A 24,678-nucleotide genomic window follows, 5' to 3' on the forward strand; every position below is an offset into this window, starting at 1 on the left:
CTCTACTAGACCATCCACACACAGAACACCCTCTACTGGACCATCCACATGTAGAACACCCTCTACTGGACCATCCACATGTAGAACACCCTCTACTGGACCATCCACATGTAGAGCACCATCTACTGGACCATCCACATGCACAGCATCCTCTACTGGACCATCCACATGCACAGCATCCTCTACTGGACCATCCACATGCACAGCATCCACTACTTGACCAGCCACACACTGAGTGCCTTCTATTGGACCAACCACATGCAGAGAACCCTGTGTAAAATGTGATTTCACTGATACATGATACTTTTTAGATCCAGGCCATCTCAGATCTTTTGAAGTTATAGGCTAATGAGATATTTGGTGCATATCAGCTGATCTGGGATCATGGCAGTGAACTAGTGCAAATCTGGTGATTTCACGACTGATGCGGTTTTACCTGATTACTTGCAATGTCCAAACGGTTCCTCAGTAGCTGCAGTTCTTGGCGCAGACGGCCATTCTCAGACACCAGAAGATCTCTATGTTTTTCCAGATCTGTCCCACCCTGAAAAAGACTTGTGACATGAGACACTGGGGTACACATGAGGGTCATCCGAGACATGTGACATGAGGCATTGGGGTACACATGGGGGCCATCAGAGACATGTGACATGAGACACTGGGGTACACATGAGGGTCGTCAGAGACATGAGACATGGGTACACATGGGGGCCCATCAGAGACATGAGACACTGGGGTATGCATAGGGGACATCAGCGACATGTGACATGAGACACCGGGGTACACATGAGCGTCAGAGACATGTGACATGAGGGCCATCAGAGACATGAGACACTGGGGTACACATGAGGGTCATCAGAGACATGAGACACTGGGGTACACATGAGGGTCATCAGAGACATGTGACATGAGACACTGGGGTACACATGGGGGCGAGAGACATGAGACACTGGGGTACACATGAGGGCCATCAGAGACATGTGACATGAGACATTGTGCTCAGACATAAACATCTTTACTGCCACCTCTGGCTACTATGTGCATGTGCACCCCTCATGTGAGCTGCCTGTACCGTGTTATATAGTGTGATTGGCTGCAGCTCCTCTGTCTCAGCAACATGTAATTTTTGTGGAAACAAGAGCTGTAACTAGGTAGGAAGACCTCCTTTACAAGTAGGGGCTGTGAAGGGAAGAGAGGGGGGCTGTTTGTGTACAGGGAGTGGCCAGAGCTTTGTGTATGTGGGGGCTGACATATGTACAGGTGTGAGGGGGGGGGGCTGACATATATACAGAGGGGGGGTGACATATATACAGGTGTGGGGGGGGCTGACATATATACAGAAGTTAGGGGGGGCTGACATATAGTTGTGCTCATAAGTTTACATACCCTGGCAGAATGTATGATTCCTTGGCCATTTTTTAGAGACTATGAATAATACAAAAACATTTCTTTCACTCGTGGTTAGTGTTTGTGTGAAGCCATTTATTATCAGACAACTGTGTTTACTCTTTTTAAATCATAATGGCAACAGAAACTACCCAAATGACCTTGATCGAAAGTTTATATACCCTGGTGATTTTGGCCTGATAACATGCACACAAGTTGACACAAAGGGGTTTGAATGGCTATTAATGGCTATTAAAGATAACCATCCTCACCTGTGATCTGTTTTCTTGTAATTAGTGTGTGTGTATAAAAAGGTCTGGATTCTGAGTCATGGGGAAAGCAAAAGAATTGTCAAAGGATCTGCAGGAAAAGGTAGTTGAACTGTATAAAATAGGAAAGGGATATAAAAAGATATCCAAGGAATTGAGAATGCCAATCAGCAGTGTTCAAACTCTAATCAAGAAGTGGAAAATGAGGGGTTCTGTTGAAACCAAACCAGTCAGGTAGACCAACTAAAATTTCAGACACAACTGCCAGGAAAATTGTTCGGGATGAAAAGAAAAACCCACAAATAACTTCAGGTGAAATACAGGACTCTCTGAAAACATGTGGTGTGGCTGTTTCAAGTTGCACAATAAGGAGGCACTTGAAGAAAGATGGGTTGCATGGTCGAGTCGCCAGAAAAAAGACATTACTACGCAAATGCCACAAAGTATCCCGCTTACAATACACCAAACAGCACAGAGACAAGCCTCAAACCTTCTGTCACAAAGTCATTTGGAGTGATGAGACCAAAATTTAGCTTTTTGGCCACAACCATAAACGCTACATTTGGAGAGGAGTCAACAAGGCCTATGATGAAAGGTACGGAGGTGGATCACTGATGTGTGAGCTACAATGGCACAGGAAATTTGGTCAAAATTGTTGGCAAGATGAATGCAGTATGTGATCAAAAAATACTGGAGGAACATTTGCATTCATCAACCAGGAAGCTGCGCACGGGATGTACTTGGACATTCCAACATGACAATGATCCAAAACACAAGGCCAAGTCGACCTGTTATTGGCTACAGCAGAATAAAGTGAAGGTTCTGGAGTGGCCATCTCAGTCTCCTGACCTCAATATCATTGAGCCACTCTGGGGAGATCTCAAATGTGTTCATGCAAGACAGCCCAAGAATTTACAGGAACTGGAGGTCTTTTGCCAAGAGGAATGGGCAGCTTTACCTTCTGAAAAGAAAAAGAGCCTCATCCACAAATACCACAAAAGACCTCTAGCTGTCATTGATGTTAAAGTGGGCAATACACGGTATTAGGAACTGGGGTATGTAAACTTTTGATCAGGGCCATTTGGGTAGTTTCTGTTGCCATTATGATTTAGAGTAAACACAGTTGATTGATAATAAATGGCTTCAGCCAAACACTAACCATGAGTGAAAGAAAAGTTTGTGTTATCATTCATATTCTCTGAAAAATGGCCAAGAAATCATAAATTCTGCCAGGGTATGTAAACTTATGAGCACAACTGTATATACAGGACTGGGGGGGGGGGGGGCTGAGTGCGTACAGGTGGGGTGGCCGGAGTGCGGATTCAGTGGGATGGCCCATGGGCAGGCCTTTGGGAATGTTGGTGGTCAGGCTCAGAGGGGACCCAGACCTTAAGCTGTGTAAGGGGCCCAAAATTTTTTATTACTGCCCTGGGTACACATGGAGACCATACACAAATGGGGGGGGGGGGGGGGGGGTGGCTTGTGGTCACCAGAGAGTACATATAAAAAGGTCATTAGGATACACATTGGGGTTATGGGGGATGGACTGCATGAAATGTACTTAAAGGGACAGAGCATATTTTGCGCATGTCTATTTACCATGAAGTGTTCTGTACTACATCAATTGATATGCTGTCTATCAACCTACATAACAACAATAAAGCACCTTTGTTTGTTAAAAAGGGACAGAGCAGTGCTATTGTGCAGCATCATTAGTATGTGTGTGATTGTTATAAAACTTTACGGATTCTATTTAACAAACTTTACACATCCATAAAGAGGATAATTAGAGAGCAGAGCAGCCAATGCTCCTAAACAATGACATTTAATAGCGGAGGAGGTGGAGGAATCCAGTTTTATGGCCACTCAGTGTGGAGGTGGAGAAGGGATCGGGGGGAGCTCTCTGGATCCACAACTGTACAATGAGATCAAGTGACCCAAGAGCTAACAATCAAGGTCACTCATCACAAAGCATCTGGAGACTCAGGAGAAGAAATATCAGCTACGATAATCTGCATAATAACCAGGGAGCTGGAAAATTCCTGCTTGGTATAAGATTGTATGCGCAATCTGCTAGAATGATACAATTAGTGAACGAAGGTTGGGACTCACCGGTTGAAGCCCGGACATCTCCTCCAACTGTCGCTGCATCTACAAAACAACAAAACAACAGATATTGTACAACTCCCATACACACTTCAGCGTGACAATGAGAACACCACAACCTGCCCACTCTTACCTCTTGTACCTTCCTGCACATATCCACATGTTCTTTCTGCTTCTGCTCCAACTTCTCCTGCAACTCCTGCAGACTGGCCTGCAGAGCTCGCTCCTCCCGCACCTCCTGCAGCACTCTCTCTTCCTGCACCTCCTGCAGCTTGGCCTGCAGCACTCTCTCTTCCCGCACCTCCTGCAGCACTCGCTCCTCCCGCACCTTCTGAAACGCTCGCTCCTCCCGCTTTGCTCGCTCCTCCTGCAGTCTCATATGCAGTGCTCTCCTTTCTTGGAGGGCTACTCGGCGGGGCAGACTGTCCTCTGGCAGGTGGTCAGACTTGGATAAGCTCCGCTCCTCTCTGGCTGGGGTTGGACGAAGGTCTTGGCGAACTTTCAGACGTTGCAGGTGTATCTGCAGGTCAGTGGTGTCCCGTGGCTCTCCCTGTAGTTGTCTCCTTCCTTGGGATGCTCTCATTTCCTGTAGTCTTGTCATCAGCGGTCGGGGGGCTCCAGGCCCCTCTGGGGGTCTCTGCTGGCATCCCTCTGCATCTGGGGATTTAGGGACATCTTGTGGCAGGTTACCCACCATGGTCAGTGGGATGGTGATCTTACACGCCTTCCCTGATGCCGCACACCACCAGCAGCCTGAGGAGAGAAGAGAGCACAATTAGAGAAATTGTATAGTACATAGAAGGTGGGGACCCAGGAAACTCTGAAGCCTGATTACCCCCCACAGGGCGGTAATCATGTGGCCATTTGAGTGCCAACTCCACCGAAATCCAGGGAAGTGTCAATGCAGCAAATGGACGAGAATGACCCTCATTATATGTCAGGAATGTTTAAAAAGTATCTGCAGGACTAATCCGATCCCTGTGACCAGGAGGAGACATGGGGTTTAGTAATTCTAGTTATCGGTGAAGTGTTTCAATACAGAAGTCTATCATTGAGAGCATTATACAGAATTTATAGTAAAGTACAGAAAGGAATTTATAACTAACAAGAGTAACATATTTATAGTGAGGTATAAAGAGTAATAGAGAGTTTATAAAAAAGTATATGGAGTATTATAGAGTTTATAGAGGGGTACAGAGCATTAAAAGAGTTCATGGCGGAGTATATAGAGTATTTTAAAGTTTGAGGTGGAGTATGTAAAGTATTATAATGTTTATGGTGGAGTATATAGAGTATTACAAAGTTTTTGGCAGAGTATATAGCGTATTGTAGAGTTTATATTGGAGTACAGAGTTTTTGGCAGAGTATATATAGTTTATAGCGAAGTAGAGAATTTTTTGCGGAGTATATAGCGTATTATGAAGTTTATAGCAGGAGTACAGAGTATTATAGAGTTTTTGGTAAAGTATATAGAGAATTATAGCGTTTATAGCAGAGTACAAGGTTTTTGGTGTAGTATATACAGTATTATAGAGTTTATAGCGGAGTATACAGAGTATTTTAGAGTTTATGGCAGAATACAGAGTATTATTCAATTTATGGAGGAGAGTAATATAAAGTTTATAGTGGAGTATATAGGGTACTATAGTGTTTGTGGAGGAGCATATAGAATATTATAGAGTTTATAGCGGGGTATTTAACGTATTATAGAGTTTATAGCGGGGTATTTAACGTATTATAGAGTTTATAGTGGAGCATCTAAAGAAGTAAAGAGTTTATGGAAGAGTATATAGAGTATTATACAGTTTATGATGGAGTACAGAATACTATAGAGTTTATGACAGAACATGTAGAGAATCACAAAATTTATAGCAGATTATATAAAGAATTATAGAGTTTGCAGCGGAGTACAGAGTATTAGATTTTTTGGCAGAGTATATAGAATATTATAGCATTTATAGTGGAGTACATAGTATTAGAGTGTTTATGACCGACTATATAGAGTATTATAGAGTTCATGGCAGAGTATAGAGAGTATTGTAGAGTTTATGGTGACAGTGTTATAGAGTTTATAGCGGAATACATAGACTTTAAAGCGCAGTACAGAGTATATTTCAGACTTTATGGTGGAGTATACAGGGTATTATAGAGTTTATATAGAGTATTATAGAGTCTATAGCAGAGTACATGGAGTTTATAGCGCAGTATCATAGTTTATGGCGGAGTATACTAGGTATGATAGAGTTTATATCAGAGTATATAGAGTATTATAGAGTTTATGGCAGCGTACAGAAGAGTATTATAGAGTTTAAAGTGAAGTATAAAGAGTAATATAGATTTTATAACGGAGTACAGACAAGGTAGGTGAAGTAGAGATCACAGTACCCTTGGTGGGTTCTCCAGATCAGGGGGGTAATCATTAACCAATTCTGGGATCAGCTCTGCCAAGGACACCATACAGAAATCCAACTCCAGTGACAAGCGGCATTAACCCGTCATGTGCCAGAGTAGAAATCCCCCGCCTTGCCCCAAACCCCCTTTGCCCCCAGCCGGCCATTAACCCTTCTTCCTCTTCCTGACACTTTCCCAGCTCCCCCCTCGGTGCAAACCCAGTCCAAAACTTCAGAGACTCTGGAAGGGGAAGGAGAGGAAGAGGAGGAGGAGGAGGGAGGCTGGAAGAGGACGCACACTCTCCCCCCCTCTCCCAGCACCGCTCCTCCTTCCCTCTCCACATCAGACTCAGAGCCCCCCCTCCATCAGATGTAAGGAGGGGAAACATGAAATACTATATAAACTAAAACTACAACAACAATAATAATAATAATACAATGTATCGGTTTCCCTCCCCCTGGCTCCCCTCTGCCAGGACATTCATTATCTGGTAGAGTGCTCTGAGCTCAGCCTGTCCCTGGGGCCCCACACCTGGCACTGTCCCGTGTCTCTCGGGGCCCCACACCTGGCTCTGTCTCGTGTCTCTCGTGGCCCCACACCTGGCACTGTCCTGTGTCTTTTGGGGGCCCCACACCTGGCACTGTCCCGTGTCTTTTGGGGGCCCCACACCTGGCACTGTCCCATGTCTCTCGGGGGCCCCACACCTGGCACTGTCCCGTGTCTCCTGGGGTCCCACACCTGGCACTGTGCCATGTCTCCTGGGGTCCCACACCTGGCACTGTGCCATGTCTCTCGGGGCCCCACACCTGGCACTGTCCCGTGTCTCCTGGGGTCCCACACCTGGCACTGTGCCATGTCTCATGGGGTCCCACACCTGGCACTGTGCCATGTCTCTCGGGGCCCCACACCTAGCACTGTCCCGTGTTTCTCGGGGCCCCACACCTGGCACTGTCCCGTGTCTCTCGGGGCCCCACACCTAGCACTGTCCCGTGTTTCTTGGGGCCCCACACCTAGCACTATCCCTTGTCTCTCGGGGCCCCACACCTGACTCTGTCCCGTGTCTCTCGGGGCCCCACACCTGGCACTATCCCGTGTCTCTCGGGGCCCCACACCTGGCACTATCCCTTGTCTCTCGGGGCCCCACACCTGGCACTATCCCCTGACTTTCTTGGGTCTCCACACCTGGGATTGTCCCTGGTTCTTGTCTTGTTCTTGGCACTGACCCTAATCCTCCCTGGGGCTCCACACCTGGCATGTCTCCCAGTCCTCCCTGGGGCCCCACACCTGACACTTCCTCCTGCCCTCCTTTAGGCCCCATAATAAGGACTGTCCCTGATACTTTTTAGAGCCCGAGTGGCACTCTTCCCAGTCCTTCTTGGGGTGCCACACCTGGCGTAGCCCCTGGTCTCTCAAGGCACCTCACCTGGCACTGTCCTTGGTACTCCTTGGGTTCTCACACTGGGCGCACTGTCCTTTGTCCTTCTCAGGGACCCACACCTGACACTGCATATGGTCCCCCCTGGAGCCCCACACTTGGCATTTTACTCAGTCCTCCTTTGGGTCCCAAACCTGGCACTGTCCCCTGCAGCGTACCTGGTAGTGGCAGATGAGGGTCTGTGTGTCAGGCTCATTGCAGCTGCTGTATGTGGTGTGTGTGTGCAGTAATGAAAGGAATGTGGTCAGACTGGATTGCACACCTGTAACCCCTCCCCCACTTGAGCGTCACACTCACTGTACGTTCTCAGGGAATCTCTCATACATGGGGTCACCCGGAGGATCCAACAGCGGGAACAGCGGACCACCTGCAGAGACACAAATACTTATTACCAATATACAGAGGAAGTTTAAATACTCGACCCAGGCTCCTCCGCGGATCAAGGATGGTGGTGGAAATTCTTTAGTCTTTATTTACAAAACAGCTTTGAGGCCAACAGGCCCTTTTTTTTTCTTTTTTTTTTTTTTTTTTTTTTTTTAAAGAGACACATTGGGTTATCGAAAACCCTAAATCATTAAAATTAAATGAAAGAAATACAGCGCAATAGTCAGATATATTGCAACCCCTCTAGGAATATTCATCCGCTGTTTGTGAAAATACTTATAAATCCAACAAATGACTTATAGTCCATCCATGAGTGACCAACCCCCATGGTTCTGGTTTTAATTATCCAGAGAAAACTAAAAAAAAACTCTAGTGGGGAATGTGGCGCTGTTCAAAAGTGTATATTATTAAAATGATACCATAAGGAATGTGTGGTGGCAATTTGTGAAAAGTACTGTGAACAAATGTATAATTGTTAAACGAAACGTGTCATGCGTATATCACAAATGTAAAACATCACATAGTATAAAAACCAAAAGTGCAAATGCGTTGTAAATAATAATAAAAGGAATACATGCACTCAAAAACGTAAAACATAACCAATATATAAATGTGCGTAATATTGGTGTGAGTGAGCAAAATTGCAAAAGAAATGCACAAAAATGCCCAAAAAATGCACAAGTCTCATCAATGGTGTAGTAGATAACTAATGTGATAGTGCACCAAAAACATTTTTCAAAATCAAGTCCAAATGGTGTAGGTGTCCAAGCAAAATTAAAGTTCTGCATAAAAAAGAATAAAAAATCTGTGAAGAGTGTCTTGGCCTTCCAAACAGGTCCCATGTAAATTATTGTGATTGTTGTGTAAACCTTTCTCCTGGAGCCCCCGCTTGTGTCCCCACTCACCGGAAGACCCAACCCCTGCAGGGGTAATGGGCAAGTAAAAGTAAATCCACTGGTAGGAATCAATCGGTGTCCCCCTCTGTGGTTCCGCAATCTCCTTCCTGGTTGGGTTGTCACTGGTCTTCCTCTGCCACTAAATCCTGCAACGTCTCCTCTCTACGTCCTTCCAAATGGAGGACAAAGGGATTTCCATTTGGAAGGACGTAGAGAGGAGACGTTGCAGGATTTGGTGGCAGAGGAAGACCAGTGACAACCCAACCAGGAAGGAGATTGCGGAACCACAGAGGGGGACACCGATTGATTCCTACCAGTGGATTTACTTTTACTTGCCCATTACCCCTGCAGGGGTTGGGTCTTCCGGTGAGTGGGGACACAAGCGGGGGCTCCAGGAGAAAGGTTTACACAACAATCACAATAATTTACATGGGACCTGTTTGGAAGGCCAAGACATTCTTCACAGATTTTTTTCTTCTTTTTTATGCAGAACTTTAATTTTGCTTGGACACCTACACCATTTGGACTTGATTTTTAAAAAATTTTTTGGTGCACTATCACATTAGTTATCTACTACACCATTGATGAGACTTGTGCATTTTTTGGGCATTTTTGTGCGTTTCTTTTGCAATTTTGCTCACTCACACCAATATTACGCACATTTATATATTGGTTATGTTTTACGTTTTTGAGTGCATGTATTCCTTTTATTATTATTTACAACGCATTTGCACTTTTGGTTTTTATACCATGTGATATACGCATGACACGTTTCGTTTAACAATTATACATTTGTTCACAGTACTTTTCACATATTGCCACCACACATTCCTTATGGTATCATTTTAATAATATACACTTTTGAACAGCGCCACATTCCCCACTAGAGTTTTTTATAAATTTTTGGATTTCACTTCGGTGTTTTTTCCATTTTCTGGGGGGGCTGCAGTTCTCTTTTAAATATTGTCCTAAGCGCGGAATATTTTAGTTCGTATCCAGAGAAAACTGTTCTTGATGAAATAGGGAGTCCCACCATGTTTCGCCAATATGGCTTCTTCGGGGAAAAAAGAAAATCGGGGAATTGCAATTAAAAAAAAGGTTTTCTGTCGCTCATTCAGCAAGACTGAATCAAACTACTGCACAGATCTATAGATCACATGATCCACAGATCAATAGATCACATGGGCTGGATGTACATAAAAGCCTGTAATATCCCAATATCACCATACCCATTCAGGAAGAATTCTTTACATCAATACAGGAGGAATTTTCTACGCCTATACAGAAATAATTCTGTACACCTACAGTATATAGGAAGAATTCTTTACACCTATACAGGAAGAATTCTTTACACCTATACTGAAATAATTCTGTACACCCATACAGGAGAAATTCTTTACCCTGATACAGAGGAATTTTCTACGCCTATACAGAAATATTTCTGTACACCCATACGGGAGGAATTCTTCACACCTATACGGAAAGACTTATCTACACTAGTATTTACTGTTGTGTCATGCATGTTGTTTTTTTTACAACATTTTTATATTTTAGCTGAACTGAATTTCCTTCTCTGAATCCACACCTCCCCCTTGGTGGCTCTCGGTGCCCCATATTCAGCTCTGCTGGAATCTGCTCTGCCATTGTTCATTGTGGGAGAACAGAGGAGGCTTTGTGTCATCAATCAGACATTCACTAATGAGACTGGAAGGAAATCCAATCAAATCAATTGTTTTATTTCTTGCAAACAAATGATATTTGCAAACAATCCATCTCCCAATCACATTGGGGTAGGGGGTGACAGGATCTGATCGTATTATCCTCCTGGGGAAATAACAGTAATCACCCACTGAGCTCCACACAGAAATGAACAGCAGTCGCCATCCCACTACTGAGATATGACCTCCATATACAGAGATGAATAGTAATCCCCCTCCCTCCGCCCATGGTAGGTTCCCACCTGTGCAGGTAGATAAGTGCTGGTTGTCTGACTTACCCGCAGAAATATTCATTTTGGAGATACATGAGGCGTTATTATAGGTGGAGGGGTGTATATGGCGGAAGATACATTCCTGACCTGAGGGCACAATACAGGCGGCAAACCCTCCACACACCTGACTCCACCATAAATAATTCATCTCCAGTCATGTGACTCGTCTGCCATCACTGACTGATCACCACCTGCTGCTAATCCATTATACGAGACACCACAGCTTCGTCCGCAACTGAATGCTGCAAACAAGAATTTATTATAGGATCAACTTTTTGGGGGATCAAAATTGTCTGAAGGAGCAACTGATGCCCCAAAAAGAGATTTCTGGAGCACAAATGGAACCCCCACCCCCATAGTACCTCCAGAAACAGGATAATCTCCCAAATATAAGAAAAATTACCCCCCAAAATACCTCACTATAGAGAATAATACCATCAATATAGATAATAATATCCCCAATAATGCCTCCATATAGAGGATGATACCCCAAATATTGAAAATAATACCCCCCATAATAGCTTAATATAGAGGATAATACCATTAATATAGAGGATAATACCATTAATATAGAGGATAATGCCCCCCCCCCTCCATAGTACCACCATATATAGGATAATACCTTCCATATAGACAATAATACCCCTCATTGTACTTCCATATAGAGGATAACACCCCAAAATAGAGAATAATACCCCATCTCCATAGTACCCCCATGCAGAGGATAATAACCCCCCCATTGTACCCCTACAAAGAGGATAGTACCATCAATATAGACAATAATACCCACCATTTTACTTCCATATAGAGGATAACACCCCAATATACAGAATAATACCCCCATAGTACCTTAATATAGAGGACAATATCCCCAATATACAGAATAATACCCCACATAGTACCTTAATATAGAGGACAATATCCCCAATGTACAAAATAATACCCTATCTCCATAGTACCCCCATGTAGAGGATAGTACCCTCAATATAGAGAACAGTACCCCCTAAATAGAGAATAACCCCCATAGTGCCTCCATATAGAGGATAATACCCCTCCCACAGTGACTGCATACAGAGGATAACCCCCCAATATAGAGAATATTACCTACCCATAGTCCTTCCATATACAGGATAATTCCTCCAATATAGTATATACCAATATAGTGATTCCATACAAAAGATAATCACCCCCCACCAATACTCAGAATAACACCCACCTATATCACCTCTCTGTACTGTAGTGGTGTACACACTCTCAGGATGAAGCTCAGTGAATGAAATGCCTCTGCTGTGCTTGCCTGCTCATACAGGGAACCTTCAGAGAGGAATGAGGCATGAGGCACACCCAACCCAGCTCAGTGTCACCTATTATACGAGGCGGATCATTGATGGGTGATGAGCGCTCAGTGTCCTCTAATAAGAAGGTGAGAAGTGACTGGAGCTGCATTACAGCAAAATATTCTGTCTGGGATACATACTATACCTGTACCAACATTTACCAAAGAAGCTATGGGCCTCCACCACCTTATTGTCAGTCTACTCCTTGTGGGGGCCCCATCCCCTTCTTACTGGTCTACTGCTTGTGGGGACTCCAAACCCTTCTTAGGACTCTACTCTACCCCACCCCCCCCCCCCTTCCTTTTAGTCTGCTGCTTGTACCTTAGAGGAAGCCCCATAAAGCCTGACCTGACAATCAGTGCAGGAGGAGACACTGAAGGGATCCTGACAACCAGTGCAGGAGGAGACACTGGAGGGATCCTGACAATCAGTGCAGGAGGAGACACTGGAGGGATCCTGACAATCAGTGCAGGAGGAGACACTGGAGTGATCCTGACAACCAGTGCAGGAGGAGACACTGGAGGGATCCTGACAATCAGTGCAGGAGGAGACACTGGAGGGATCCTGACAACCAGTGCAGGAGGAGACACTGGAGGGATCCTGACAATCAGTGCAGGAGGAGACACTGAAGCTATCCTGACAATCAGTGGAGGAGGACACACTGGAGAGATCCTGACAATCAGGACAGGAGGAGACACTGGAGGGATCCTTGACAATAAGTGCAGAAGGAGACACTGGAGGGATGCTGACAACCAGTGCAGGAGGAGACACTGGAGGGATCCTGACAATCAGTACAGGAGGAGACACTGAAGGGATCCTGACAACCAGTGCAGGAGGAAACACTGAAGGGATCCTTGCCAATCAGTGCAGGAGCAGGCACTTGATTGATCCTGACAATCGGTGCAGGAAGAGACACTGGAGCAATCCTGACAATCAGTGGAGAAGGAGACACTGGAGGGATCCTGACAATCAGTGGAGGAGGACACACTGGAGGGATCCTGACAATCAGGACAGGAGGAGACACTGGAGGGATCCTTGACAATCAGTGCAGGAGGAGACAAAAGGGGGATCCTGACAACCAGTGCAGGAGGAGACACTGAAGGGATCCTGACAATCAGTGCAGGAGGAGACACTGGAGCAATCCTGACAATCAGTGGAGAAGGAGACACTGGAGGGATCCTGACAATCAGTGCAGGAGGACACACTGGAGGGATCCTGACAACCAGTGCAGGAGGAGACACTGGAGGGATCCTGACAATCAGGACAGGAGGAAACACTGGAGGGATCCTGACAATCAGTGCAGGAGCAGGCACTTGATTGATCCTGACAATTGGTGCAGGAAGAGACACTGGAGCAATCCTGACAATCAGTGGAGGAGGAGACACTGGAGGGATCCTGACAATCAGTGTAGGAGGAGACACTGGAGTGATCCTGACAACCAGTGCAGGAGGAGACACTGGAGGGATCCTGACAATCAGTGCAGGAGGAGACACTGGAGGGATCCTGACAATCAGTGCAGGAGGACACACTGGAGAGATCCTGACAATCAGGACAGGAGGAGACACTGGAGGGATCCTTGACAATAAGTGCAGGAGGAGACAAAAGGGGGATCCTGACAACCAGTGCAGGAGGAGACACTGGAGGGATCCTGACAATCAGTGCAGAAGGAGACACTGGAGGGATCCTGACAACCAGTGCAGGAGGAGACACTGAAGGGATCCTGACAACCAGTGCAGGAGGAAACACTGAAGGGATCCTTGACAATCAGTGCAGGGGGAGACACTGGAGCAATCCTGACAATCAGTGCAGGAGGAGACACTGAAGCGATCCTGACAATCAGTGCAGGAGCAGACACTGGGGAGATCCTGACAATCAGTGGAGGAGGACACACTGGAGGGATCCTGACAATCAGTGCAGGAGGAAACACTGAAGGGATCCTGACAATCAGTGTAGGAGCAGGCACTTGATTGATCCTGACAATCGGTGCAGGAAGAGACACTGGAGCAATCCTGACAATCAGTGGAGAAGGAGACACTGGAGGGATCCTGACAATCAGTGCAGGGGGAGACAATGGAGGGATCCTTGACAATCAGTGCAGGAGCAGGCACTTGATGGATCCTGACAATCGGTGCAGGAAGAGACACTGGAGGGATCCTGACAATCAGTGGAGAAGGAGACACTGGAGGGATCCTGACAATCGGTGCAGGAAGAGACACTGGGGAGATCCTGACAATCAGTGGAGGAGGACACACTGGAGAGATCCTGACAATCAGTGGAGAAGGAGACACTGGGGAGATCCTGACAATCAGTGGAGGAGGACACACTGGAGAGATCCTGACAATCAGTGGAGAAGGAGACACTGGGGAGATCCTGACAACAAGGACAGGAGGAGACACTGGAGGGATCCTTCACAATCAGTGCAGAAGCAGGCACTTGATGGATCCTGACAATCGGTGCGGGAAGAGACACTGGAACAATTCTGACAATCAATGCAGGAGGAGACACTGGAGGGATCCTGACAATCAGTGCAGGAGGAGACACTGGAGGGATCCTGACATAATCATAAAAACAGAGCTCTCCTTCAGCATTGTGACAGATAGATGGTGCAGGACAGGACAGAGACTCTCCATTAAGAAGCACTGTGAAGGTCACTGTGGGAGCTATATATTATATTGCAGTACCCATATTTGTAAACTGCAACATGGAACAGCAAAATGACTCATCACTGAGGAAGGCTCCAGCATCAGATGCCCTGCTTTTCTACTTTTGGATGGAGTTCAGAGAACTTTCTGTCTGTGACCCTATTAGGGAGATTTTGGACAGGATTATCCTCATTAGAAGTAACCCTTACAATAATTTGTCCCTGTGTCTTTGTCCCCATGGGAGATATTTCTCATCACTTCCTGTCCTGACAGAGGGGCAGCAATAAAACCCAAAACCTCCCACACTCCATTCAAAACTAAAAGCTTGTCTGCACCTCTGACCACCAGACGATGAATATTAAAGGTGAACTCCAGGCTAAAAAGGAAGAGGGGCTTCCTATAATAAAGACCACTCACTGCTGCTCTCTCTCTTTGTGCAGGATGACTGGTCACGTCTCCGCCCCCTCATGTAGTTTTCTGCAGTGGGTGGAGCCTGCTGGAGCCCTCACACAGCTCTGCTCTCTGCATAGGCTATGTACAGCACTTTGATGATGTTACTGCTGCTTTTACAAGGTAATATCTGGGTTTGTAAAGGCATACGGTGCCTACAAGGAGGGTTTATATGCATTGTGTCTATTGAGGAATACTGTATTAAAAGGAAAGTTTTTGTGCCTAGAGTTCAGCTTTAAGATAAATTAACAGGTCCCAAGCACAAACTCTATTATTGAGATGATGCCAGCCAGACTCCATGGGCGATGTATCATTATTATTACTATCAACAGCCTGTAGGGGGTAAGGGCCACTGGCATCTCAAATATGTGCCATTATTATTACTATATGATTATTATTATCAGCAGCCAGTATGCCGGCACCGCCTCACCAGTGGATTCTCTCAAGTGAATGAGATGACACTTGGCAGGTGACACGGGTGATGTAATCAAAAATGACAGTAATTCCTAAGTCTGCGGTGAGAACCGGTCGGTTAATACGAGTCTATTAGATGACAATTTGTGATTAATCGTCTCCAAATGAAAGGCAGTCGGGTGTGTGTAAAGCTGGGGCACCCCAGGCACAGAAACCAGCACTGACGGCATGCTGTAACAGGACCGTCCCGGACCTTTGCATACACTATATGCCTTAACAGCACCTTCCTGGCTCCCTGCACACACGGCATGTTGTAACAGGACCTTTCTGACCCCTTGCACACACGGCATGCCATAACAGGACATTTCTGGCCCTCCTACACAAATATGGCATGCTGTAACAGAAACAAGAAAAAACGGGCATAGTGGCGCTGCCAAATAGAATGTATATTAATACATAAGTCCATTGATAAGTCCTTAAGGTGAAGTAGTCAGCAAGAACAACCAGTGACATCATCACGGCGTGGGGTCCCCCCAAAATCTATACCAGACTCTTATCCGAGCATGCAGCCTGGCAGATTAGGAAAGGTGGGGGGGCTGGACAAGCGAGCACCCCCCCTCCCTTGAATCATGCCAGGCCACATGTCCTCAACATGGGGGGGGGGGTGGGGTATTTGGGTGTGTTTTTTTTACTTTTTGACACTTTTTTTGGTGAATGGGTACCCACTCATTTGGGTGGGGCCAGGATCTGGGGGCTTTAACCCTTGTTAAAGAGGGCTTTCAGATTCTGATAAGCCCCCTGCCCGAATGCCCCCACAATCGTCGGCCAGGGTTGTGGGGAAGATACCCTTGTCCCCATCAACATGGGGAAAAGGTGCTTTGGTTGGGCGGGGGGGGGGCAGAGCCAGGACAGTGCAACGGGTAATTTTGGGGACCCTGATGTAAATGGTAACTCTGATGTAAAGGAGAATGCTGTGGATGCTGATGAAAGGGGGGGGGGGGGCTCTAGTGATCAGAGACGACCTTACATCAGAGTTTTCCTCTACACAAGAGTCTGCAGCATTCCCCCTTACATTATGGTCTGCAGTGTTCCCCTTTACATCAGAGTTTACCTTTACATCAGGGTCCGCAGCATTCCCCTTCACATCAGGGTCCACCGAGTTCCCCCTTGCACTGTAAGGGGGAAAATCCTGTAGACCCTGATGTAAGGAGGAACTCTGTGAATTCTTGTGTAACGAGGGGGGGGGGGGGTTCTGGTGACTAGAGACCCCTTACATTAGAATTTCCACAGCATCCCCCTTTACATTCCTACACTGTAAGGGGGGACCACGCGGATTCTGATGTAAAGGAAAACTCTGTGGACTCTGATGTAGAGGGTAGCTCTGTGATAACGGGTGGGGATCAGGTTTTTTCACATAATCCCGGCCCATTATCTCCCAGGATTGGTCTATGGTTGACATCTGCCATTATTTGATGTTGATTCATGGAAGTTTGGGATTTCCTAGTACAAAGTGCTGGGAGTCGCTGAGTTCTGATTAGCTAGTGGTACAATTTGTTACTGGACGCAGACATTTTCTGAACCACTTGCAATAAAAATTCAGTTCTTATATATTTTCATTATTAAACAGATTATCGAAAGTGACGCTATGAGCAGACAGATGGTGGTCCTTCAGTACACATTTGATTTTAATGCACGCGTCAGCCGATCGTTACCCCCCAGTCAGTCCAAAGATGCTGATATTATCGGCATGCCCAATGGGTGATGTCAGAGAGGCAACAGACAACCACTCCCACAAAGAAATCTTTCACTCCCCATTGGTCACACCAACGTAGGACTTCAGTTTCCAAAATGCTTATTGTAGTTCCCCCCCACAAAGGTGTAGCAATCACCAGGAAACACCGTACAAGAAAAGTGGTGAGACTAGCGGGAATGTTTAGAGTATAACGCAGGAATAACGCCATCTCCATTATTTATGGTGCAACATGGGAATAACAAAATCTTTATTATTTGGGTGTACTGCAGGAATAATGCTATCTCCCATTATTCACAGTGTAATGCAGGAATGACACCATCTTTATTATTTACGGTGTAATGTGGGAATAATGCAGTCTTTATTATTTGGGTCACTGTATCGCTGGAATAGCGTCATTCATATCACTCAGAAACTCTGACACCCCCCATACATTTATATACTACATGATACAGAGCATATTAAATATTAGCAGTGCGTCTCACCTGCGGCATGGTGGGTGTGGCGGGTGCGGTGTGCAATGATAGGCCAGTCCTGTCCCGCGTGGGACGCCGCTTTGCCCCCTTCTTCATTTTTCTCTCACTGACATTGCCGTCTGTGATCTCCGTCCGCTGGAACCCAACAAAGTTCTGGATGGAGAGATATAGGAGTGAGCAGAGGACATACATGGTATGAGAATGACTTATCCCTCAGAGGTTCTTCTGTGCCAGAGGGACATCCATAGACTCCAGGCAGATGCGGAACGCTCACACCATTGGGACCATACGAAGGGCAGATGCAGAGCGCTCACACCATGGGGGCATATGGAGGGTGAAACAACGGAGCGCTCATAGCATGGGGCGTATAGAGGGCAGAAGCGCAGCGCTTACACAATGGAGGCCGTACAGAGGGTGAGAGGATGGACTCAGAGAATTGTCCACATAGGAGAGAGCTGACCCAATTACAGATAATGAGCAGTGGTGGAATAGCAGTGATTACACCAAGCTCCATATCCTGATTAATCTGCACACCCCTCGGCATGTCTCAGGATAATCAGGAGTCCCTCGACCGCCATCTGTCTAAGAGGATTGAGGCTTCCTCGTGGCAGACGTCATTGTCTGTGCAGACAACAAAACATGTCAGCTGTATTGCAGCGTGATGTTGAACTTTAGTCCCCTCCAGAGACCACCACAGGCTCAGTCCCCTTCAGAGACCACCCCTGGGATCAGCCCCCTTGAGAGACCACCCCAGACTCAGTCCCCTTCACAGACCACCCTAGGTTTAGTCCCCTTCAGTGGCTTTCCAGGTTCGGTCCTCTTCAGAAACCCCCCCAGACTAAGTCCCCTTCAGAGACCACCCTGGACTTAGTCTCCTTAAGAGACCACCTTGCACTCAGTCCCCTCCACACCACCCTAGACTTGATCCCCTTTAGAGATCACCCTGGACTCAGCCCCCTCCGAAGAAGACCCCAGACTCAGTTCCCTCCATAGATGACCCCAGACTCAGTCCCCTCCACAGTGGACCCTGAACTCAGTTCCTTCCACAGAGGACACCAGACTCAGTCCCCTCCACAGAAGAACCTGGATTCAGTCCCCTCCACAGGAGACCGTGGACTCAGTCCCCTCTATAAATGACTCTGGATTCAGTCCCCTACACAGAAGACCACAGACTCAGTCCCCTCCACAGAAAAACCCTGCATTTAGCCCCCTCCGTAGAGGACACCAAACTCAGTCCCCGCCACAAAAGACATGGGCTCAGTCTCCTTCACAAAAGGCCCCAGACTCAGTCCCATCCATAGAAGACCTTGTACTCAGTCCTCTCCACAAAAGACCCTGGACTCAGTCCCCTCCACAGAAGACCATATACTTAGCCCCCCTCCACAGTACACCCCCAACTCAGCCACAGGGGTACCCAGGCTTAGCCTCCTCCACAGAAAACCCCTGAATTCAGTACTCTCCAAGGAAGACCCCAGACTCAGTCCCCTCCACAGAGGACCCTGGGCTCAGTCCCCACCACAGGAGACCCTGGACTCAGTCCCCTCTATAAATGACCCTGGATTCAGTCCCTTCCACAGAAGACCACAGACCCAGTCCCCTCCAAAGAAAACTCTGGATTTAGTCCCCTCCATAGAAGACACCAAACTCAGTCCCCTCCACAAAAGGCCTCAGACTCAGTCAGACCCTGTACACAGTCCTCTCCACAAAAGACCCCGGACTCAGTCCCCTCCACAGAAGACTCTGTACTTAGCCCCCTCCACAGAACACCCCCTACTCAGCCACAGAGGTACCCTGGCTTAGCCCCCTCCACAGAAGACCCCTGGAGAGATATGTATGAATACTGACGTTTGAGTAAAGATGGAGAGATAAGTATGAATACTGACCTTCGATGAATGGTGGAGATATATGTATGAGTACTGACCTTCGATGAATTGTGTATAGACATGTATGAGTACTGATTGATAAATGGTGGAGACTGGAGATATATGTATAAGTACTGACCTTCAATGAATGATGAAGAGATACTGTATGTATAAGTACTGACTTTTGATGAATGGTGGGGAGATATGTACATAGCTCCCAAATGTCCCTGATTTCGAGGGACTGTCCCTGATTTGGAACAATGTCCCTCTGTCCCTCTTTCCTCCTTATTTGTCGCTTATTTTGGTCTGATCTATATAGTTGTATATAAAATGCACTTTTTATCTTTCAAAAAGTGTTTCCCACTGATAAACCTTTCATCCAAATTCTAAATCGCTGCATTTGTAAATTTTAAAAGCCAATATAAAGGAAGAGTAGTGGTAAAAAAAAGCCCTTGTAGATTTAATTAACTTTTTTTTGGTTAATTCTCCTTTAAGGGGGGTGTGACAGGGGGTAAGCCCTATGCCTACATACACTTGCAAGTAGGTGTCCCTCATTTCCATCTCAAAATGTTGGGAGGTATGTATGTATGAGTACTGACCTTCAAGGAATTATTGGGGAGATATGTATGAGTACTGACCTTCGAGGAATGGTGGAGAGATATGTATGAGTACTGACCTTCGAGGAATGGTGGAGAAATATGTATGAGTACTGACCTTCGAGGAATGGTGGAGAAATATGTATGAGTACTGACCTTCGAGGAATGGTGGGGAGATATGTATAAGCACCGACCTTCGAGGAATGGTGGAGAGATATGTATGAGTACTGACCTTCGAGGAATGGTGGAGAGATATGTATGAGTACTGACCTTCGAGGAATGGTGGAGAGATATGTATGAGTACTGACCTTCGAGGAATGGTGGAGAGATATGTATGAGTATCGACCTTCGAGGAATGGTGGAGAGTTATATATAAGTACTGACCTTGGAGGAATGGCGGAGAAATAAGTATGAGTATCGACCTTCGATGAATGGCGAAAAAGATATACAGTATCTTAGTAGTGACCTTCAATGAATGGTGAAGATACGTATGAGTACTGACCTTTGATGAATGGTGAAGATACAGTACATATGAGTACAGAACTTTGATGAATGGCAGAGTGGTGTTAACCTGGGAGGATTGTGGATACAGAGACAAAACGCTCCCAATATAGAAGAGGGTGGAGATCTCTGGTCCCCTCACACACTTCATTGCAATAACAATACAAACAATCATTATTAACATGACAATACATTATATGCTTACTTGAACAATCTCCTTTCATATTGTGAGTGCTGCTTGTCTGCTGGCCATCTCTTTCCACAACTGCCTGGATTCTCTGCATGCTTTGCAGCTTCTTCTCCATTTCTAAGCACTACATATCAGATTGGTACTTTGCTGCCTGTATTGCCCCTGCCTCCTGAAACTCCTCCCCTCAGCAGGTAGACTGTGAAATGTATAATACAGCAGTGCCCACTCACAAGGCCTAGAGAACCTGTTACAGAATTCAAGGAAGTAGATATGTGGGGATCTTCACAAAGTAAGATTACAAACTTCAAAATGGATCAGATTAATTGGAGAAGTCTAGAAATAACCGAAGAGCGAGAAGATATTATCAGGATCAGATAATAGGGTCAATCCACTAATGTTTACTGCATGCGATAACACGGTTACGTGACTCATTTGCATAAATTATCACATGCGGTTAAAAAAAAAGGTAAATTCACAAAAAATAAGTAACGATTATGCAATATTTATGGCAAAATGAAAAATGTGCCGGTAAATATCGCCAAAATTCCATGCAGTAAGCTCTTAAGTCCAGTTCAGAAACAGAACAGAGAGTAAAAAAACATGCAATAATTATCACCAGGGTTTTGATGGCGGTATAGCATGCAGTATTTGTAAGAAACAGTGTGGGGGTTGCTAAGGAGCGGGCTGAGAAGCCGCCCGCGTGTCCTTAACAACGAAAGACTCATTAGCTGTCAGCGGGCCCCCCCCCCCCCCCCCCCTTTGGGTCTGGTATGGATTTTAAGGGGAACCCCCTCATCAAATAAAAAAATGGCATGAGGTCCCACCACATGCCCTTAACAAGCACCTTGTCCATATGTTGATGGGGACAAAGACCTTTTCCCCACAACCCTGGGCTGTGGTTGTAGGGGTCTGCGGGCGGGGGGATTATCGGAATCTGGAAGCTCCCTTTAACAAGGGGGCCCCCAGATCATGGCCCCCCTATGTGAATGCGTATGGGATACATTGTACCTCTACTCATTCACCAAAGTGTCAAAAAGAAAAAAAAAACACACTCAGTTTTTGACCACAAAGTAGATCCAATGTCAATCATGACGCCCGCCACACGGCCAGACCCGTAAAAGAAGAAGAAAAAAAAGCCTCCATCCCCGAAGAAGGCTCCCGTCGACTGCCTTGTCTTCCTCCTGACAGTTCTTAAATAGCTAAGGGGAGGAGTCACCCAGTGATGTCACCAGGTGGCCCAACCTCGATGTGACGTCACCGCCCCAGCATGCTCCTGGCCAGAGATGTCACAAGGGGCGGGCCACCCGGTGACGTCTCCGGGTGATGTCACCCCCAAAGCACCCCCCATGTTGAGGGCATGTGGCCTTGTATGGTTCAGGATGGGGCGCTCACTCGTCCCCTCCCTTTCCTGACCTGCCGGGTTGCATGATGGAATAAGGGTCTGGTACGGATTTTGGGGGGACCCCACGCCATTTTGTTTTTTACAATTGTACATTTTTTGCATGGGGGGGACCCCACGCTGTGTTTTTTCTTCATATTTTTAATTGCATGTTTTCTTTAGACTCAGCTGTCAGCGGGAACCCGCTGACAGCTGATGAGTCATCTGTTGTTAAGGACACGGTTGACAGCTTCCTGGTCTGCTCCTTAGCAACCAGCTCAATGTGATAGATTACCACATGAAAATATGCTGTCATTTCCGCATTATCAAAACTTTACTGCAAAGTTCTTAGTGAATTGCACTTTCAAAACTGATTTAACGCAAGAGCTATTTTACCGCATTTTATTTGCCGTTGTTTAACTCCTAGTGAATTGACCCTCAATGTCTTTACTAATCTACAGTATGTGAGATTGTATTGTGTGTATATTGTATCATCAGCGCCTGTGTGCTCGGTTATGAGTCATTACTAATCTATGTGAGATTGTATTGTGTGTATTGTATCATCGGTGCCTGTATGCTCGCTTGTAAGTTATTAAAAATCGATGTCAGATTCTATTGTGTGGCTGAACCTCTCTGTATTGCTGTGTTTGGCTGACAGAGAACGAGACAGCCAATCTGATTGTATGCAGATTAGTACCAGTGTGTGGACATTATCAGGAACAGATCCCCTTGACAGACAGGGGTCTGTGGATCTGATGTGTGTCTGGGAAAAGTGACGGCATAGGATTCCAGCTCACAGGATATCTTGAGAAATCTCAAAAGCGTGTGGGGGTATCACCAAAGTACCACACAACCATCAGAGTACACCAGATTGCGTGTGAGATTTGAATCTGCCTGAATGTGTCCAGCCAGCTGGATTTTAGTTGAGTCCCCCTCTAGTGGTGGCCAGTGTTAATTTTGTCGACTAAAACATCTTAGTCGACTAAATGAATACTATTTTAGTCGACTAAAATACCACTAAAACTAAAACAACTGAGATGACTAAAATACGACTAAAACTAAAATGGCATTTTAGTAAAAAGACTAAGACTAAAACTAAATTGAGATTTGACTTCAAAATTAACACTGGTCTGTAGTGCCTGTTCATACCTCAATGCCATAATAAATAACATATTAGATTTTTCACTCCAGCAGTATATAATGAGTTTGGAAATGGTAGAGAAATGTTAACTAATGCATTACAATTGAATTATACCCATTCGATTTTAGATGACTAAAATTAGTTTTAGTTGACTAAAATGTACTGGAGATTTTAGTTGACTAAAATGTACTGGAGATTTAGTCGACTAAATACGACTAAAACTGAAACAATTGCAGAAGACTAAAATGGGACTAAAACTAAAATGCCATTTTAGTCCTAAGACTAAGACTAAAACTAAATCGAAATTTGCTGCCAAAATGAATACTGGTGGTTTTGCAGGTTGAGACTGTGACTGTATGTCTGTACTAACTCTAGAAGTAATATTGCTTGGTTTAGTTAACCTGTAAGTACTGGTGAGAGCAGTGTGTGTGGTAGGTGACCTGTGAGCCAGGCTGCTGTACTGACCAGAGGTGTCAGGAGGAAGGTCTCCTGTTATTTGTGGACGGTGACAGCTTAGAGATTGGTGTGTGTGTTGTTTATTGGCTGTTACCTGTCTCCTGATTGGGGGAGCGTCGGGGCTCTTATGATAATTTTCCAGCATGCTGGCTGATTTCTGAGGATGAGTGATATACGGCATACCCTTCTGCATCCTCTTCATCCTCCTCATCATCGTCTTTCTCCTCCTCATCATACTATTTCTATTCATTATCATCCTCCTCCTTCTCATCATCATCCTTCTCCTCCTCATCATACTACTTTTCTTCATTATCATACTACTTCGCCTCATTATCATCATCATTATCCACTATATTACCAAAAGTATTGGGACGCCTGCCTTTACAAGTACATGAACTTTAATGACATCCTAGTCTTAGTCCGTAGGGTTTAATATTGAGTTGGCCCACCCTTTGCAGCTATAACAGCTTCAACTCTTCTGGGAAGGCCGTCCACAAGGTTTAGGAGTGTGTCTATGGGAATGTTTGACCATTCTTCCAGAAGAGCATTTGTGAGGTCAGCCACTGATGTTGGATGAGAAGGCCTGGCTCGCAGTCTCATCCTAAAGGTGTTCTATTGGGTTGAGGTC

General features: G+C 45.8%; 1 protein-coding gene across 1 annotated transcript in view; it reads right to left on the reverse strand.

Moving 5' to 3' along the window:
- KIFC3 (kinesin family member C3) overlaps window positions 1–18,375 on the reverse strand; it is a 32,354-nt gene extending 13,979 nt beyond the window's left edge. The window contains exons 1-5 of the mRNA XM_073605606.1: window positions 17,936–18,375; window positions 7,885–7,954; window positions 3,895–4,514; window positions 3,768–3,806; window positions 437–544 (exon numbers count right to left, since the gene is read on the reverse strand). Coding sequence (XP_073461707.1) covers window positions 437–544; window positions 3,768–3,806; window positions 3,895–4,514; window positions 7,885–7,954; window positions 17,936–18,118 — 1,020 coding nt within the window. The 5' untranslated portion in view covers window positions 18,119–18,375. The remainder of the gene's footprint in view (window positions 1–436; window positions 545–3,767; window positions 3,807–3,894; window positions 4,515–7,884; window positions 7,955–17,935) is intronic.
- Window positions 18,376–24,678: the final 6,303 nt, after the last annotated feature.

This window comes from Aquarana catesbeiana, linkage group LG11, assembly GCF_042186555.1.
Source record: "Aquarana catesbeiana isolate 2022-GZ linkage group LG11, ASM4218655v1, whole genome shotgun sequence".
NCBI lineage: Eukaryota > Metazoa > Chordata > Amphibia > Anura > Ranidae > Aquarana > Aquarana catesbeiana.